This window comes from Schistosoma mansoni, chromosome 5, assembly GCF_000237925.1.
Source record: "Schistosoma mansoni strain Puerto Rico chromosome 5, complete genome".
Taxonomy (NCBI): domain Eukaryota; kingdom Metazoa; phylum Platyhelminthes; class Trematoda; order Strigeidida; family Schistosomatidae; genus Schistosoma; species Schistosoma mansoni.
Window position 1 is genome coordinate 8,183,933 of NC_031499.1, and position 21,548 is coordinate 8,205,480.

The following is a 21,548-nucleotide window of genomic DNA, read 5'->3' on the forward strand; positions in this document are numbered from 1 at the left end:
TCCTTACTTCGCAATGTTTTAGCCAATATGACGTTCTCAATTTGCATTATCTTCTCAAATCTTACGCATCGACTACTGTATGTGAGTATTTGGGAATAAACACTGATATATGATTTGAGGTATTCCATCATGTGACTTTGATTTGAATAAAAATCATGATACATATACCTTTTGTTATTCATATTAGAATATACAGATGGATATGCACTGATATATGTAATTAACACATGTGATTCAACTAGGCTTGATTTACCTGTGAAACAATCGAATAGAAAACATTCATCTGCCTCATATTCATTAGGATAATCTTGGACTTGATTTGGATTCTCTGTCTGTGCAAACTTCACTTCTGGGCAAACTCGTTCTCTGGTTGCTTCGGGAAATTTCGCTATCCCATCTGATTCATCGTACCACTGACTAAGGATTCTACTCGAAACACATTGTTCGTCAGAATATGCAACATCTGATACAAGAACATCAGAAATATGACTAGAATTCGACTCATTAGGAACATATTTGTCACATTCATTAGGAATATCATTAGAGATAAATTGATTGTGAGGACCACTGACACTTGATATAATATCAGAATTCGATTCTTCTGAAATATTTTCCTCAAATTGATTATGAATTTCATTAGGTAATAGATCATCAGAGAATTCAACATCTACCATGACTGAATTTGGTTTTTGATCATGATTTGACTCATTTAACATTCTGTTCTCAGAGTTGTAAGAAATTACATCAGAAGTATGTAAATTATTACGACACACTATATCTGGTTCAATATCATGAGAAATCCGATAAGTTTGTTGGTTAAATATTTTTGTCTCACAGTGATTCTGAGTTTCATTTAACTCTGGACTGCTATGTGACGTTATACCACTTCTAAATAAAGATAACTGATCATTAGAAGCATCCATCTTAGCATTACTTTCAGCGAAATGAACCATGGCATTACAAACTGACTGAATGTGTCCAGTTATACCACATTTAAAGCATTTAGAATTACGAAATATACATGAATTACATGGGTGAAACTTGCCACAGAACATGCATTTACTAAACTCGTGCTCATCATCATGGACTGTTTCACAACTCAATGAAGTATTATCTGAATAACTTTCATCACGCATCGAACTACGACGACTTATTAAAGAAGTGGAGTTCCTGAAGTTCTTGCGAGACATTTTATCGGATTTTTCTCTCTTACCGCATTCGGAATTTATATACTTTACATGATCCAACAGTAGTTGCTTGAGAGTTGCATAGGGGAGTGAAATCGGTTTGTCTAGAAGTGCCAAAATCTTTAAAAGGCTGTATGCTTCTTTCCAAATGAATGTAAGGAAATGGGCCACAATATTAAAATACTCATCATCTTCCTTGGTCATAGCCCAGATTTCGAACCTCTCCATGTACTCCTCAAAAGCATTACAACCTGAATTTATATCCAACCGTTCCATTACAGGCTCAATCGCGACGCCAATATGATAATTAGAAGTATTTGAATTGTAGTATATACTAGTAATCCCCGGAATAACGCAATGTAATCAAGAAGTATTAGATGAGCCCGAACGAATGTATTGTATTTGGAATTCAAAATTACAACAGTCATCAATACGAAGAAGTCATAGATTTATTTAAACACCACATTTATGTACTTGAATATGTTTATACGTGAAATAAATTGTAAATTTACTTATGAAGGATAAATTATGATAACATAGGATAGAAGAAATAATGGTGTAATTATACATATCAGATCAATTGTTTGATCGCATGTTACGCAATATATATATATATATATGGTGATATATATCCAGTATGAAATGGTGCACATGGGCTCCAGTATCCTGAGGGAACGAATGACGTATGAAACAATTGTTGATCACCGGCTACCATGGGACTGCATGTCCTTACGATGCTCCACTGCCTTGTGGATCAGACCTTTAGGTCAAAGGCTCCGGGTGTGGCCCCCTGAGTAAACCATCTGCTTCAGTTTGGCCACCTGGACAGTATCACAGACCTCACACAAATCAAATGAGATTTGTGTGGCGCATATGTATTCGGTGACCCTGTCTAACAATATTTAAGTGTTCAAACCAATGAAGAAATAATAAATCTTGGTAAAACATGAGAACCGTACATTGAATACTTCATTTGTAAATTTCCATCATTTGTGCGTCACATTAAGCGTGATTCTTCCTATTCACAATTCCTTTCTATTTCTGCTTCTATTCTCATCAACTTGATGTTCTTAGCGTTCTGCTGCCAGGGTTTCCACTTCACACCGGTGTTACATACTACTTATGTCGAAAGACATAAGTAGCATACACCACAGCGTTATTAAATGGTTATTTTTACCGAAATCTATCAGATTTAGATTTGTTTCAAATGGTAGAAGCTATAGCCATGTAGATTAATTAAAACATCAATCGGTGCATTGTACGTATAAAAAGGGAAATACGTCCAGTCTCTCCTATCTTAAAATGGTCAACAACAAATCCAATAGATAAAGATGACCTGATCTAACTAATGCAATATAGAGTCGTCAAATTTTCTTCCATGTACTTTCACAGGAATTAGATTCATCATATTCAAATATTGTTGTTAATATGTACATATCTTTACAATATGATTGATATTATTTTAGTTTTGTAAACAAATCAAGGATTTAACTGGTACTCATTTTGGCTTACTATTTCATACTTGTTTATTTATTTAAACACATAACTATTGGTGCAAAGGGGCACCGAATACATATGCGCCACACAAATCTCATTTGATTTGTGTGAGGTCTGTGATACTGTCCAGGTGGCCAAACTGAAGCAGATGGTTTACTCAGGGGGCCACACCCGGAGCCTTTGACCTAAAGGTCTGATCCACAAGGCAGTGAAGCATCGTGATGATATGCAGTCCCATGGTAGCCGGTGATCAACAATTGTTTCATACGTCATTCGTTCCCTCAGGATACTGGAGCCCATGTGCACCATTTCATACTGGATATATATCACCACATATATATATATATATTGCGTAACATGCGATCAAACAATTGATCTGATATGTATAATTACACCATTATTTCTTCTATCCTATGTTATCATAATTTATCCTTCATAAGTAAATTTACAATTTAATTTCACGTATCAACTTATTCAAGTACATAAACCTTGTGAAAGCTCTTTACTCAAATACTAACAATCGAATGATAGCTTATAGCTTTTGCCAACTTGCGTCACCTATGGCGAAGACGAGATATCCGTCTATCAATTAAGGGACGAGTATACTGCGCAGCAGTTCGCTCTGTTCTACTTCACGGCGGTGAAACGTGGCTATTACAAGTAGGAGATACTCGTAAGTTACTAGTATTTGACCACAGATGCATTCGAAATATTGCTCGCATCTGCTGGGATCGCCGAGTGAGTAATAGTGAGGTTAGACACAGGGTATTAGGGAATGATGGTAAATCAGTTGATAAGGTTATGAATCTTCATCGACTGAGATGGTTGGGCAACATGTTACGTATGCCTGAACACCAATTACCACGACGCTCTCTGATGAGTAGTATTGGGGATGGTTGGAAGAGAGTTAGGGGCGGCCAAACCAAAACATGGCATCCGTGTTTGAAGTCACTAACTTCTAGCCTGAGCCATGTTGGCAGATGCAGACTACCTAATCGGGGTCCGCGTGACTATCGTAACCAATGGTTGGAGACTCTGTGTGACATGACTCAGAATCGATCACAATGGCGTAGGTGTACACTCTTTATCTTCCCTTAAACCTTGAGATTAAAAATCCTTCATAACTTCCTTTTTATACTATATCCTTATATACAATCTTTCTTTTATATATTAACACCACTAAATTAACTACTTCTATGAGTTTGGAGTTCATCTTGTTCTGCTGGTGAGGTATGGCAACTTGGACCGATGCATATATGTGCCAGGTCCTACGTTGTAGCTGACTGACTGACTGATAAACTTATTCATGTTAACATTACATCAAACTAGTCAATTCAACATTGACAATTTTAGTGTGAAGGAATTTATATAGATTGTAGTATTTTCACAGTTGAAATCATGAATCAATGTTAGATAACCAGTCGTCACATGAAAGCACTGAACGGTCGTTTTGCCTTGGTATTGGACTCCTCAGAGGTGCATATTCAAATCAAACCTGGAACAATCGGTCTCGTGCGTAAACGCTTAACTTCTAGACCATTAAGCCGGTAGACATCCGACGATGTTTACAATTAACTTCAATCTACTCATGATCTTGTGAAACCCTTTATCCACTGACTGAGACATAAACCAACTACTGACTGGCTTAATTCCTTAAGAGGCACATAGAAAGAACATATATGTATATATTGAAAAAAGAAGAACATTTTCCTCACCTTCTCCATTTTCTCTTTAGCAGTATCAAATATTTTTCGACTATCTGACATTGTTTTGTTGAATGATTGATATTTCTCTTTATAGAATACAATCTGTATGTATGAATTGATAAAATGAGAGTTAAAAAAAAAGAGAAAAATGAATGAATAGAATAGAAATAGGGAACAGAAGTATCATAAGTGAAAGAAAAAAAGAAGAATGTATAAACAAATCGGTAACCTATTGCAAATGTAACTTGATGTGTTATATCCATTGGAGAATTATGAATGGTAACCTTTGAGGATTATTTATAGACCAATATGATATGTATATTTCCTATTGTATAATTGTTAAGTGACTGAACTATTCATATTCATGTTCCTCTTATTAAATGCTTTGTTTTGACCCATGAACTATTACTATACAATTTATTATTCTTGAGTTATCCCCAGTCTATTGATTACTGTTCCCCCTACTCACAGCCACAATTGGTCAAATCTTGTACAAATTTTATTTTCCACTTTATGGTATGATGTGGTCTGTTTGATTCGTATATAAACCCAGTATGTTTGCGAATAATAATTCATATTGCCGAGGCTGTTGTTGGTGTTCTGGACTTAACTGGCTGGGCTAGGGAGATGGCAGAACCGACAAATACTCTATTAATGATACCACTTTCTTTTCAATTTATTGATTAGGGTCATAATACTAAAAAGAAAAGATTTCCAGTTTTTAGTAATCTAGGAGGAGCACGATTACATTTACTCTAGACATAGTTGAAACAAATGGCATCAATTTCAAACAATCTAACTTATATTCATTTAGTATTGTTTATTTGAATCTTCCCATTGTTGTCAAGGGCTGCAACTGGTCAGTCTCTTTGAAGTGAAAGGTACTGGGTTCGAGTCCCAGAGTGAACATTAACTCTAAGATGCAGGTACATCCAGCTGACGAATACATGGATTCCACTGCTAGCCACTATGCATCTTTGCTTATAATCTAACTTATGTATATGAAAAAAGAACTATATATGACTTGTAAGTAGGTCGTGAACATCAACTCTGGAATGCAGGTACATCAATCTGACTATGACACAACAATTCCTAATTTATATTAAATAATCTTTGTTTATATACAATTTCAGTTTGTTGACTAGGAACCATTACCTTAGGGTATAGAATTTTTCTTTCCTTTCATGTGCAAACTTTTCTTAACATTATCAATGAGCCTTCGACCTAAAGGTCTGATCCACAATGTAGTGAAGCATCGTGAGGAGATGCAGTCCCATGGTAGCAGGTGACCGACGACTGGTTCATACGCCAGTTGTTTTCTCAGGATACCGGAGTCCATGTGCACGATTGGTTTGGAATCAGGGTTTTCCAACTACCCTAGGTGAACATTCCATAGACATTCTGCAGACACTAACTCCGCCTGTAGCTCTCCTAGAGTTACTGCCGGATCCGAAGTATCTTGTGTAGACAACTGTTAATAAACACCTGTAACTTCTGGATGACGGCCTTCTTATTTCTTCAAGTTTCTGCCTTATACAGTAGAACTGTCTTGACATTTGCACTGAAAATTCTGGTCTTGGTGTTGGTTGACAATTGTTTTGAGTTCCAGATGTTCTTCAGTTGTAAATATGCTGCTCTTGCTTTGCCGATCCGCGCCTTCACATCTGCATCTGATCCACCGTGTTCATCAATGATGCTGCCCAGATATGTGAAGGTTTTCACATCCTCCAAAGCTTCTCCGTCAAGTGTAATTGGATTGGTGCATATTGTATTGTATCGGAGAGTCTTGCTTTTCCCTTTGTTTATATTGAGACCTACTGCTGCTACATTGGTAATCTACTGCATTTGTGGTTGCGTGTGTGATAGAAGAGCCAGATCATCTGCGAAGTTAAAATCATCCACCAGCATCCTAGCTATTCATTGCATTCCGTACTTTCCTCCAGATGTTGACGTGTCCATGATCCAGTCGATCACTAGGAGAAATAGAAAGGATGACAGTAAGCAACCTTGCCTAACACTAGTCTTTACCACGAATAAGTCAGTGAGCTGTACTCCACGCAGGATTTGGCAATTGAATCCATCATAGGAATTTCGCATGATAGACTATCTTCTCAGGCACACCATAGTTTCGAATAAGCCTCCATAGTGTTGTCCTGTCCACACTATCAAATGCTTTCTCGTGGTCAATGAAGTTGATGTAGAGTGAAGGATACCATAAAATTGACTGTTCTACAATGATCCGTAGAGTTACGATTTGGTCTGTACACGATCGATCCTTGAGGAATACAGCCTGTTGGTGTCGAAGTTGGGCGTCTTCGGAGTCCTTCATTCTGTTTAACAATACACTGTTGAAGACTTTTCCTGGTATTGAAAGAAGAGTGATGGCCCTGTAGTTATCACACTTACTGAGATCGCCTTTCTTTTGTATTTTGACTAGAACTTCCTATTTGCAGTCTGCTGAAACTTCTTCATCATCCGAAATCTTACTGAAGAGAATGTGGAGTATCTTTGCAGTTGCTGCTACATCTACTTTCAATGCGTTTGCTGGAATGTTATATGGTCCTGTTGCTTTGCCGCTATTGATTCGTCTGATGGCCATGCTGATCTCTTCAATTGTTGGTGGGCCAACATCGATTGGGAGGTCCGTGAGTGCTGCTTCCATGTTGGGTGGGTCGATTCAAAAGTTCTTTGAAGTGTTCTACCCACCTGTTTCATTGTTCTTCAAAGTTGATGACTACCTTGCCTTCCTTGGTTTTCACTGGTGGTTCTGGTTTACGGTAATTTCCAGCGGGTTTCTTTGTTGTATCATACAGTTGTCTTGTGTTTTCTTCCCTTGCAGCCTTTTCCGCTGTTATCGCTATATCTTCCACATATTTACGTTTGTCGTCTCTGATACTCATCATTACTTGCTTGTTTACTTCAGTGTATTCAGAATGTGCCCCGACTTTTTCTGCTCTCGTTCGGCTGGTATTGGCTGCTGCCTTCTTGTTCCTCCTTTCTTCAATCTTATCCAGTGTACCAACAGTGATCCATTCCTTGTGGTGGTGCTTCTTGTGGCACAAGACCTCCTGACATGTTGCAGTGACTGCCTCCTTGATTCCTTTTCAGTTGCTCTCCATTGTGTAGATCGTGAAAGGCCTGGAACTTGTTGTTGAGGGCTATCTTGAATTCGTTGAGTTTGTTAGTATCCTGAAGAAAAGCCGTATTGAACTTTTGTGATGTTTCCCGCTTGTTGTCCAGTGCATGTCAAGATCCAATTTCATCTTGGCGACCAGCAAGTGATGGTGTGATGCTATGTCAGCTCCTCCCTTGGAACCACGATTCTGTCACCAAACATAATACATGAGTCGACCATCATGAGTGAGTCTCGCCGGCGGAAATATTGTAGCATCTCACTTTGGAAACGACGGTTCGGCCACCTGGTTAGGAGATAACCACTAACTTCTCTTAATGTCTTATCGTTTATCGTGGCTTCTTTGATAGCTTTGAAAGTGACTGGTAAGCCGTTGACTGCGTCTTCCAATACTCGATGTACTTCTGCTTCCGTCTCAATTGCTGCCACCAATGTATCTTCTTCATGTTTTACTCGCGAACCAATCAGTCTAGACAAAGCGTCTGCTTGTCCGAAATCAGTAGTGGGCTGGTACTTGATCTTAAAATCATATCCTAAGAGTGTAGTTCCCCACCGTTGCAGTCTGTTTGCTGTGTATACTGGGATACCTTTATTCGACCCAAAAATGGCTAACAATGGTTTATGGTCAGTTAGTAGGGTGAACTGGCGTCCAAATATCATCTTGTGGAACTTTTTTATGGCAAAAATAATCGACAATGCTTTCTTTTCGATCTGACTGTAGCTACGTTCTGTTGTAGTTAATGATCTAGCTGCATGCAATATGGCTTTTTCAGATCCGTCTGGCATGATATGAGAAATAACTGCACCAATGCCATGGTTTGAAGCATCTGATGCTACTACAATGGGTAAGGATGGGTCATAATGGGTGAGCAGCAGATCCGAGACTAGTATTTTCTTGATTTCCTCGAAAGCGGCTTGACAATTCGCAGACCAATCCCACTTCTCATTCTTCGCCAGAAGGTTATTTAAGGGGGCACGCAGGTGATGAAGGTTAGGAATAAAAGCTCCATAATGACTAACTAGTCCCAGAAAGAATCGTAGTGTAGGGACGTCCGTTGGTCTAGGCATAGTTTTCACTGCCTGAGTATTCTCTGGATCTTGTCTTCTGCCATCTTTGTCGATTATAAATCCGAGGTAGCTTACCTTTTTCATACAAAAGTTACATTTCTCTGCACGCAGTCGAAATCCATATTCGGCTATTCGCGACAGCACCTGGTCGAGCTTCTTTTCTAAGTCTATTTTATCTACTCCCATAATTATTATATCATCCAGATAGGCTGCAGCACCTGGAACATCCTGTAGCATAGTATCCATCACTTGCTGAAATATAGATGGGGCCGTCTTGACTCCAAAAGGTAGTCGATTATACCTGAATAGGCCCTTGTGTGTTTATGGTGAGCAGATTTTTACATTCATCAGCAACCGGAATTTGTAAATAAGCTTCCGACAAATCTAACTTCGCAAAGAGCTTACCACCATTCAGCTTAGCAAAAAGATCTTCAGGTAGGGGTAGTGGATACTGATGAGTTTCTAGGGCTTCGTTTAGCCCGGTTGAGTAATCGGCACATAAACGGATGCTACCATTAGTCTTCTTTACTACCACTATAGGTGCAGCCCATTCTGAGAAATTCACTGGCTCAATGACACCCAATTTTTGAAGTCGTTCTATCTCTTGTTCTACCACTGGGAGGGCAGCATAGGGTACAGGTCTTTTAGGTCGAAAAATGGGAGTAACTGCAGGTTTTAAAGTTAATACTGCTTTAGCCTTCGTGCATTCTCCTAATCCTTCTTTAAACACGTTGTGATGTCTTTTCAACACAGTATTTTTCTGGCTACTCTCTAAGGAGTTATCAGAAGTAACTCGTCTGCAGATGCTATTAATTGAATGTTCTGCTAGCTTGAGTGTTTCTATAAGATCTAGACCCAATAAGTCGAGTCCTGGGTTCTTCGTAAGGTATATAGTTGCATTTGTCGTAACCACACCTTTAGACACAATGCAAGGTATTTCCCCAACAATATTTAACTTTCCGCCGGATGCACTGTGTGCTAGTTGCGTTGTTCGATGCACTGTGGGGCGCCCAATCTTCCTCCAAGTTTCTGGGCTTATTAAAGTAATGTCAGAAGCTGTATCAAGCTGAAGTCGACTACGGTGTTTATTAATATTCAAGGTCACGTACTTTCTTTGGTGGCATCTTCGAGCTTTGTTATGCGATACCAATATTCTTTTTGTTAATGCCCCAGACCTGTATTTCTTGCAGTAATGTTTTGCAAAATGTCGTTTATAGTTTCTTTTCCTGCAGCTGGTTTCTATATGGCCCTTTCGATGACACTTACTACAACAATGATCTTTATACGGGCAAGACCTCTTATAGTGCCAGCCTCCACATGCCCAGCATGGAGATGATGGTTTGTCGCCGTCATTACGATAATTACATGTGCTGGAACCTTGCAAGGATTTTCTCTTGACTGCATTAACATTATAGGAACAGTTACCTTTTTCTACCATTGAGGTATCATGCTTCAAGTTCACTAACCTTTGGCACTCGGTAGTAACTTCTTGTAATGTTATGTTTGGGCACTGTTCGATTTTACTCAAAATTCTGGTTCTAATATCAGCATCTTCGGAAGATTGGAGGCTACAAACGAATACGAGACATTTAAACTGGTCTTCTGTCATAGTTGATAATTTGAAACGTTCACATTCACGGTTTACTAAACCTGCGTGCTTCACCCAGTCATCCTCAGCTGCTTTTGTTATCTTCAGACATTGATAACGAATATTAAATAGGGACGACTGTTCAGCAAAAATTTGTGACAAAATCTCAATGGTTTCATCAAAAGTAAAATCTCTTGGGTTCTTTGGGAGAATGAAATTACTATAGCGTTCATGTTCAGCTGTGCCAAGTTTTCTTAAGAGTATTCTAACCTTTGCGGCGTCATCAAGTTTTCTGAGGTCGACCTTGAATAAATCTTCATATTTCTTGAACCAGGTTTCGAAAGTAATACCAGACGAACCATCAAAATTGAATTCATGGATAGAATTAATAATGTGGTCGACATTAGACTTGGCAGCATCATCTGTAGCACCAGTTTGACTTAGGTTCAATTTCTGCGTTAAAGTCTCTATGATACGAACCTGGAACTGCTCAAATCGTTTTTCTTGACGCTCCAGCAAGGCTTCAAATTGTTCAAAGGTAAATGACATCTTGATAAGCTAACCCCGCCGCCAATTTGTTATGTCTCGTAGGTTGAACGCCTTATTCGGATCCTAGCTATTCCGATAACCCCAAGACTAGCACTACTCAGCGACTTGAAGACCAGAGAGAAGACACGAGTAACGGAGAAGATGCTTTATTGCAAGGTTCATCTTTGTACAGAAAATCGTAGGTATTTATAGATGTTTGCTTAAGTTAAATCAACATCCTAATTCAGCCAATCCACTTAACGACATAAATTGCTACTGACCAATGATAGCGTGCCACGTTGGAACTCCAGAATGTTCTGTCGTGCTCTGATTGGTTGGAGCTCTTTTTGAGCCTCTGGAGGCTCTGTTGGAGTTCTCTGGAGGCCGACCTAACACCATGTTCCTGTAAAAATTGTTGCTCTGGTTGTTAGAAGGGAAATCGGTATCGTGACTTTTGTATGAACTCAGCTTTAATCATGAGGCGTCAAAATTCTTCCTTCAACTCCCAGGGCAGAAATTAAATGGTTTAAATAGTATTTTCCTGTTAGCGTTTTTTTGCGAGTTGTTTTTCAACGAGATGGGGTCGCTAACCCGATGCTCAACCCTCCTGCTTTATCCGGGCTCGAGACTTATTGAACAAGTTAGTGACTACTTAAACTTAGTAGCTTAGTGGATAACATTGATTTTAGAAGAGAAAGGTATTAATGCTTTAAGCCATAGTGTGAACGTCAATACTAGGATGGATGGAGGTACATTTAGGTGACGTGTCCAGGATAGGATGAAATGTGCGCACTCTGGATCCCACTGAAAGCTAGGACCGATCTATTATAAAAACCAGTTCAGGTCAACATGTGAAATGACTTTCTATAGCTATGTAACACAAAGAGTTTATGCATTCAAGTTACCTAACTTCAATAATTATGTAGTCAATTTTTAGTGAGAAATTGTGACCTTTTAATTGAAACCATTCCAGATAAATTGGATTATTAGATTTTAAATGAGTTGTTTAGTTGGATAGTAGCCTCTGTTGAGAGATTTAAACATCCTAAATTCCCCTTTACCAACTTACCTCAGTGTATTGGAAGTTAGCTACATATTATAATTAAACAGGAAACAAATCGTGCAGCTCAAATCTACTACTTAGACCGATTTCTAATGGTGAGAAGGTGTATCCACAATTTCGGGTTAGTTGATAATTCCTGTAATATCTAATAGCCTAGTTTGAGACGTAACCAAGGAGTGACTTTCAAAACAACTGAATGCAGAATTTTACACCATGATTAATGTATTGCCCTTAAAAGAAAGAAGGACAGGAGGAGTCAAGAATGTCATAAAAAAATAACACATATTCTACCTGTTCTTTTAATTTATCTTCGATGGTCTTTTGAATTTCCAGACGATTCTTTAAATATTTCACTTCCTCTTCTAATGCAAGAATTTTTTGTTGACTTTTTGCTTTTTCCTGATCCAATAAACACTGTGCCTTGTTTAATTTTGCTTCAGACAATTTCAATTCTAAACTACGTGTTTCCATAAGCTGTAAGAATGAGTGAAAATATTACGAGGTATGATAAAGACTATACATATATACATGTCTGTGTGAGTGTACTAGAACAAGCGTTTACCTTTCTATGGGTAATATAATAAACCTTGAAGCCTTATATCAAGTATTTAGATTTGAGCAGCTGGGTAGTATTGACAGATGGTCTCCAGAAAATTGAGTACGAATCCAAACTACGTGCAAAAACCCTAAACTCATCACCCATATTATTGTTTCAGTAGAGTAAAGTTATAGGACAGAAGTTAAATTAACTTCTGAAGGAGATATTCAAGTCTCTACTGTGTAAAGTGCAGTTTGATTCCATAAAGAGGACTTTTATACTTTGAAGTAACTAGGTCTAACCTTAATGTCATCTGTTCGTCTCAAATAAATTTGTTTCAAACTAGTTTAACTATTTATTTCGTATAAATTAGTTAAGGTACATAGGATGTAATTACTTAATCTTTTGTTGAGATTCGACGGTTTTCATATACAATACTTGAGCTCTCGACCGAGAAGAAAATCCTTTACAAACAACATATTCTTAAGCTTTGTTGATTGGAAACTAATTTCAACTAGGCAATTCAACAACATACGGCCTACCATAAATGTTCGCCAACGTCAATTATTATAATTTCTCGGTGAAGCGAGTGGAAACTGATTGGAAACAATCTGGAACAAAATAATCAATGGAAGCCATAAAACTTTTAATTTTGAGCTAATAGGAACTTAGAAGCTTTGAGTATAGGATATAATTATCTTGAGGACCTCGGAAATCGAGTTCACTACCTCCCCACATGGCGTAGATTAATAGCTGATAACTTTATGGTTTGAGACCATGTTCTATTTTGGCTGTTCCTAATCTTTTCCCAGCTCACTCCTACCCTAATATACATAACAGTTCGCGACAAACAGTGACTGAGGCATTTTATATATATATATTCATCTTATAAAAAACAGGGCAGTTAAGGAAGAATGCATTTTGATCGATTCGAAAGCTTGTAGGTTGGATTCATAACAGATCAGCTTCAGTTAGAATACCTTTGAAAACCAATGAGTACTAAAACAAATATTCTATTGAGGTATGGGGATTGGGAACAGTGTGCAACCACGTCCACACTAGAGATCGAATACAGTACTTTTTCTCATTGCGACGAATATCCAATTCAGTGGTTTCATTGTACAATTTCAACTAGACGGAAACAGCCGAGCCGTGCTCTCCTGCTTTGAACGATGTGCCAACTAGAACTAATGTGTGATAATTAAAACCTAAATATTAGGCTTGTGTTCACATAATCCCTTCCGCTAACTCAAAAATTTTCGAATTGGTGAGATCCAATGAAAAAAGGTGGTGGAGGAAGACAAAACGTAATTGAAATAGGATACTTAAGGCATAATAATGATTAGTAAAGCAGACTACTAGACATACTAACCTTATCTACATGTTCTTCACGTTTTTCATGCTGTTTAATAAATTCACCCAATTTCTCAGCTAATTCTTGATTCTCTTTACGTAATTCCACATTTTTCAATTGATATTCACATAATTGATTTTGGATACTTGTTATACTTGTTTGAAAATGATTTGAAACTTCCCGACGTTTTTCATCTTCAATACGTGCACGTGACAAGCTTTCTTCCTGAAGTAATAAGGACATAAATTTAAAACAGTAGATGTTAATTTCGTCTACATTCATTGTTACTCATTTTACACAACTCTTTTTGTGTATTGCTTCATACTACTTACTGATATTCAGTAACCTGTTCCATTCGTTACCAAATAATATTCTTAAGTATTTACCTAAACCAGTAACATTCGCTCCATTTATTATTGCAGTTAAATACTCTGAACACTTGTAACAGTTACTTTCTTGAATCTTTGTTAAAACCCAACAGCTTCCATATTTTTGTGCTTTTAGTCTCCTCATTCGATTGTTGATAGCCAAAGTTGCCAGGTATCATTTTCAATGTCATATGCTGTGGTCAGTGCCTTCTTAATTAATACAGGAATCAGTGTCTCATCCAAATGTACAGACGCGTTAACCACTACATGTACCTCAAGAGTCGAAGTATATGATTTGGGAAAGAAAAATTAATTCATAGACTAGAAATTGTGACGCACTTTTGATTGAGACCGATTCTGATTCATGCCATCAGAGGTCTCTAACTCTTAGTCACGATAATCGCGTTAACCACAAACATGAAGGGTGCACGTATAAACATAGTATCATTTATGATACTGAGTACTATGGAAAACTAGCACATACATTTCCTACTCTTCAGGATCTATCGTTCTGACGAATACCTGATTCATTTGAACATTAGGATTTGAAAACTGTGTTGTTGTTACCGTACCTTAAAGTGTAATGCATTAAGGTCCCTATTAGGTTATATAACCAGATACATTCCGCTTATTGATACTACACAACTAAACGTAAAACGAAAAAAGTCAAATGAGGTTCAAATTTACTATTTAACGATAGGAAATGTGGGTGACTTGGTGATTGAGGGGTTCGACTTTCAACCGCTAGGTTGCAGATTCCAGTTCCGTTTCACCTCTTTCGGTTTGGGAAGCTGAGTAATACCACCAGCACTTTCACACACACGAATCTGTAATTGGTGAGCAATATTATCTATTAAGCCAGTGCATCAAAATTCTACATTCAATTCGAATCAATTGCATCATCATTTAAAAGTAAATCAAATATACAATTGCTATATTAGACGTATTGCAAACATGAGAGTGTTGTAATACTTAGAACTGGGAGTCAATGTGATATAACGGATTACCTAACATGCATCTCTTCCTCTGGCTCCCTGGTATGCTATGATAATACGTTAATAAGATATTCAGACCAGTCACGTTATAGCGGAACTAGGACTCACGACCCAGAATAGAGAACCAGAATATATACTAGATAATACTTCACCCAACAAACTAACAGCAAGTCTCAGTGAGTCTGGGTGTAAACATATGTAAAAGAAAATCACATATCTAATAGTCAGTAGGCAAGCCTTGATCATGGTACAATCTGATCCTGAAAATATCTGGTGTTGATGATCAAGTTCTTGAACAGTGAACCACTGAATTTATCTAAATTTAAGTCAACTATCTGCGTTTTAATTTCAACAACCATCATCCTTGGTACTCTCACAAAAACCATTTGAGTTGTTGTCATGAATTCGTAATCGTGTTATTTCCGTTTTCTGTGCTAAACTCCATCAACAAAGAATCTCATAATCCATGTCTACTGACGCTTTCTGTACTAATATACTGTGTATATAAGTCGAGATGTATGGATTTCTGCATAGTAAAAGTGCGGATCTAGTGATGTCGGTCGCACATTTTCAAAGATCGATTAGTAAACGAAATTTCAGTATCTTTCCTATGTACAATTTATTACGCATGATAATAAAGTGGCTGAAACAAACATTGTGCTAATATAAATTATGTAACTAAGTGATGAATTCACTTCAGTCATCGATCCTGACAATATTGTTAAGTGAATGATGCCTTATTTGAATGATACTTAATATTTAGTAATATTACCGCCGTTTTATTCTCCAGACGGTCTCGAATGTCAATGTTTCGAATGGAGCTGGTTAGTTTTACAAGAGTTTATCACATTACGTTCGTGAATTAACAGTATCATGTATATATGATTTTGTGACAACTGCAATCAACAATCAGTCATTCGCAAATGTCCAATTTGTTGAAGTCTCACTACTGAAAAAATATCATTCGAAATAGACGAAGTTCATTGTTTTGAAATCGGAAATGTGGCAAGTAACTCTTCACGTTATAGATGTTTCCAAGATACCTCTACTCAACACTGATTGGATAAAATGTTTCCCAGCGTTGCAGGGCCCCTCTGAACTTTTTCGAGTAATACTTTGGATTTCCTCAACAGAAATAGCTACAAATGAGTAAAGAAAGACATGATATTAGTCCACATCGTTGACTATTGGTCTAGGCTACGTAGTTGGATGTAAAATTACTGATTGAGGCTAAAGCGATTCACGGAACCAATGGTCAGAGGCAGTTGAGATGGCGTAATGTTAGTCGCGAAGGTGCAGTTGCATTTGTTTTCCATATTCCCTTAAAATTACGTTAAGTGCCATTCCTTTCTTTTCATCCTTTGATCATACTTATTCCCTTTAAACTGTTACCCATATGTTCCGATTTTCATTTTTGGTATTATTACTCATTTAATGTTTCTTATCTTGTTTTCCTTCCGTATACGGAAACAAAGTGTGACAATCCAGGTCGACACATACTCCTGCCACGCTCCACACTAGCAATAACTGACTGAATAAATTGTTTGTCAAACTGTGAGTTGTAATCCAAAACTTTATCACGTAGTTCTAAAAGAAAAGCTATTCAGGGTGAGTGACGTAAATCTGAATGCTACTAAGTTGAACGTTTATTTTTATTTATTTAAACACATAAATATTGGTACAAAGGGGAACCAGTTATATACGCGTCACACAAATCAAATGAGATTTGTGTGAGGGCTGTGATACTGCCCAGGTGGCCAAACTGAAGCAGGTAGTTTATTTAGGGGATCACACCCGGAGTCTTTGACCTTAAGGTCTGATCGTCGAGGCAGTGGAGCATCGTAAGCAGATGCAGTTCCATGGTAGCCGGTGTCCAACGATTGATTCATACGCCAGTTGTTCCCTCAGGATAGTGGGGCCCATGTGCACCACTGCTTCAGAATCAGGGTTTTCCAACTCCCTCAAGTGGACTTTCTGTGTCCACCGACCCGTTTAAAGCGCCGCGCATTCGCTTTTCGTCCTCTCAAAATGGTAAACAACACCCCTGCCACGAAAAGGCAGTGGGCAGGACTTCCCTGTTACAGGCAATATACGCGTGGCCACATGAGAGCGTTTCGAGAGAGAGAGAGAGAGCGGACTCTCCCCACTCTCGGCCGTACCAGTGCATTTAGGGGCGTTTATATAACCACCGAGAATTCTGAGTGGAAATAACCCTTAAAACAATGAAATTTGATTAAAGTAAGAAGCTTTTGTAAAAGTAAGAGTAGAATATAGTAAGCCATGACAACGGGAGAAATTACACAACGCTAATGTGCTAGGACAAATGTTATTCATGCTTTATGTGCATTATCTTCGTTCAACGAGTACGAGTAATTTTAGTGTTTTACTACAATAAGACTATAATCCCTACATGATAGATGATGACTTGTATAACTACAGTTAGGAATATGAGGAGCAGTATTATACACTTTTCACAAGAACATACTGTAGTTAGCTTAGGGATATTGACAAATATGTGGCAAAGGCAATTAGAACTGTGAGATATCACATAACGTTTTGAATTTAATACACTTCGTCTGTAAGCTACACACTTTTTCTTAGTAGCGCGTTGTAGAATTAAGCTTTCAAGTGTATCTTATTCCAAAAACGCTTTGAGAGTGGTTCCTTTGGAATATACAACTAGTCTGATTGAAAAAATATATATGTTAAGCACAAAACAGCAAATCATCCAACAAAATAGCAAAACTAGCCTGATTTATTTTCAGGAATTAGATCATACAATAGATTAGACGAATATAAGACCAGTTGTGACGAGTAGTAATGAACCAAACGCAAACATATTCAACATGCAGTGTGTCTTCGAAGTATTTTTCAAAGACGGAACACGTCCATATGACACACAAGATCCGATCTCGGCAAAATTATTGTAGGATTTTTATCGTGCGAAGTTTTTATACAATGCAACTTTATAAGTTAATTGTTATTATGATATATGAGCTAAATCAACATTCAACACAAACATACATTTTGTCAACAGTAGAATGTGTCTATAGGAGCTTATAGACACATCTGTCAAAACGTTCAATAAATAAGGATCTCGCTGTACAATGTCGAATGATGTATGATAAAGTCAAACTAACATTCACTGAGTAACACATGGAAGGACTTTGATAACAATATATATGTGAATCGTCTAGTCCATACATAGTAGCATGTCAACTGCAGTGTTGTATAGTGCGAAAACCGAAATCTGACAGCAACACACAGACACTGCATCTCATATGTTGACCGATTTCCTGGAATGCTCTCCTAGTTCAATTATTATTACACAATATAGAAACTACAGTCAGAATGATTCACCACAGTCACATAGACCAATATACACAGGAATTTACAACTAGTCGAGTCTCGAAGACTCGGGATCAGTAATGACAGTTCCATAGATTGAAAAACGAAGGACATATAGACCAAATGCTTCGATAGAAAAGACTCACGCAACTCATTTGAAATTAGATGGTTAATTGTTACAGTATTCATTCCTAGCGGAAGCAAATCATTCTATTGATCGAAAATCTAAAAATGTGTTCTCACTTCATTTTGTTTTTAGAAAAGTGGTAATTTTTTGTAATGCTAATTTCTCTCATACTTGCTCTGTATGTGTAGGTGAATGTCAGCCAAATAGACACAACGTATCATTAGAAAAACTCATATTACGCCTACTACACATAATGGAGAATACCATATTGTTTGGTTAATGAGATGGAATGCGATTACAGACAACAACAAAGTATAATAAACATTGATATTTCTGTTAAAGAACTGAGGTCAACAGAAGTTTGTTTTTGTTAAGAAAATGGTCAGATATCTATTACTTAGAATAAAGAACTATTTTTTACAGGATTCAACAGAAATGATAAAAGTGGTTTTGTGGAGATTTAGTATTTTCATTGTTGAAAGCTTGAGTCAATTGAAGCTAGACCACCATGTAAAACCTGGAATAACTGGACGGCCAGATCGCTAGACTAGTAGGTCCTTTGTTCGAACCTCGTGAGTGTGGGATCGTGGATGCGCACAGCTGAGGCGTCCAATAATAGGACGAAAAGGCCGTCCAGTGCTTTTCAGGTTTTGCATGGTGGTCTAGCTTCAATCTAGCTTCAATAAATAAGAAGGCGAATACGAAGTGTTGATTACGTTTATCATTGAACCACGCACAGATATCCAAAATTACAGGAGTCCCATAATAGGATTTAACAGAAATGATAGAACTCGGTGTTATTTCATATTCAATCCGGAAAACCGGACAGAATTCCCAATTTCTAAAATCTTATACCCAAACGCATACAGTTTCAAAATCTTTGCATCATCAGGCGAATGAGAGAAAATCGATCGAACGAATTACATCTACCAGTTGGAAAATTTCATTTTCATGTGTGTGCAACTATTTTCATGGTTGTGGTTAATTTACCGGGAAGGATAATGAATTCACGTTTTTCTGACACATTTGTGGTGATCGTTATTCAATACAATCCTCAAACTTCGTATACAGTTCTTCCTGATCACCGTCACTAGATAACGCTCCAATGGTGATTAATTAAAGATGGTTTATTATTGCACCACGCACAGGTAATCATGATTACAGGTACGCTAAGCAAGCATGGAAGAATAGTACCCAAACGCAAGTTGGCAAGCGAGTGGAATGAGCAAGTGAGTGAACAGAATTGAAACATTCATATATATGCATAGTGAAATAAATGAATCATCGAATCAATTAGGCGACTAACAATTAGGCAAGCGGAATGAATATACATGTAGGCAGTAAGCTATTCTCAATCATATATATTCATACAAGCAGAGCAATGATAAATGTACAATGACATATATATATGCTGTTTTCGTACAGATGACATTGTCAGTTCTATATGGTAACAAAAGGACTAAACCAAATTACACGTGAACAACACATGTAAGTGGACAATTGTTTTTAGTTAGATAGTCATCAGGTTTCATCTGATGTTCATGAATATTTATGCGAAAAGGTTAAACCAATCAAGGCAATTTGGGTTGAAGATACCAGAGGTATTGTATTTTGACAACACTTTACCAGTAACATTTTCTATAATTGAATCGCGCACACCCAGCAAAATCAAAAGTCGGAAGCGAGGAGGCTGGAAGATATGTTTGATAGATTATCCCTATATCGAGAATTGACTGATCTAAACTGGCTAGTGATCTCAGGAGACGTTGAGTACGCCGTTCCAACTCGCCATCTGGTGCAGATGCATGACCGAGCACCTTCAGCTAAATGAGTCCATCGAAACTAATGTGGTCAGCATCCAATGTCGAACACTTACAGAGCTATTCATTCTGGGGATATATTCACAGCCACAAGATATAATATCTGGTCAAGGAGGAGGCAATGAATTCTCTTCAATTTTATTCCTTGACAGAATTTTTCATATCCTTTTACATATATGGATAGAAGACACAGACTTGTTTTCTAGTTAGTCATTTTGAGTATTCGCTCTTTTCCATTCATTCTCATAATTGCACAAATACGATTACTGAGTAGCGCTTGATTAATTTGGACTGATCAATTCGTCTTCTCCGCTGAGCGTCATTTCGTTTCGTTTCACTCTCTCCTCCTTCCTATCTCAATTTCGTTTTTCCGATTGTCCATTCACATCTGCCTGTCAGATTATACTGTAGTTACCTAAGTAACAAAGGCTACCGCTAATTAACAGAATGAGAATTCGGTGAGACTATGATTTACGGACGACCTATGAGCGACGCTGACTGACTTTGGGAGTTTCTACCTAATAAATAGAACTAAATGAGGGATGTAAACCTGTGTGAGGAATTTGGATTAATAGTGAAAGTCGGTAGTTAAAGTTATGAATTAGATTTCGTGTCTTCATCAAGAACTAACTCCAGCTATAATGCCAAAATTGCATTTATCCAAATGGGTGAGTGGATTTCGTGCGAAAATTTGAGACCCGTCATCGCAAATTTTATTGCTTCGTCTATTAATTATAGTCTCGCCTTTACGGACCTTATATTACAATGCGAAAATTGACTTGAAAACGTCCACTTTATTCGGGTTAAATTAGGGTTGTATATTAGTGTGAGCAATTAGGATTAGAGTGCAAATGTGGACGTAACGGATCATAATGAGATCTAAGTTTCTTATCACGATCTGATGGATGAATAAATTTCATGCTAAAATCCAAGATCTGAAATCCTAAATCCGATTGACTCCTCCATAAACTATAGTTTTGCTTCTGTAAATTATATTCTCATCAATACTTTTATGTACTAAGAACTGAGTGGTATGCGATTTAGTTTTCTCCTGATTAATAGAGATGTTGATGGCATTACACGTTCTCCTCGAAGTTTTTCGTTGTGACCCAACTAAACATTTATTAATGTATTGCCATGAGTCGACTTTCTGGAATCCATGAGTTCGAAATCGCTTGGAGTGTTTATTAGTATGATCTTGTAATTGAAGTGAACTAGAGTGTGTTTA

At 37.6% G+C, this 21,548-nt stretch overlaps 1 protein-coding gene across 1 annotated transcript in view; it reads right to left on the reverse strand.

Annotated features, from left to right (window-relative positions):
* Window positions 1–21,548, reverse strand: part of Smp_210140 (putative cortactin) — a gene marked incomplete at both ends in the record, with an annotated part of 63,417 nt that overhangs the window by 11,903 nt on the left and 29,966 nt on the right. The window contains 3 exons of the mRNA XM_018797798.1: window positions 4,400–4,492; window positions 12,062–12,244; window positions 13,681–13,887. Coding sequence (XP_018652804.1) covers window positions 4,400–4,492; window positions 12,062–12,244; window positions 13,681–13,887 — 483 coding nt within the window. The remainder of the gene's footprint in view (window positions 1–4,399; window positions 4,493–12,061; window positions 12,245–13,680; window positions 13,888–21,548) is intronic.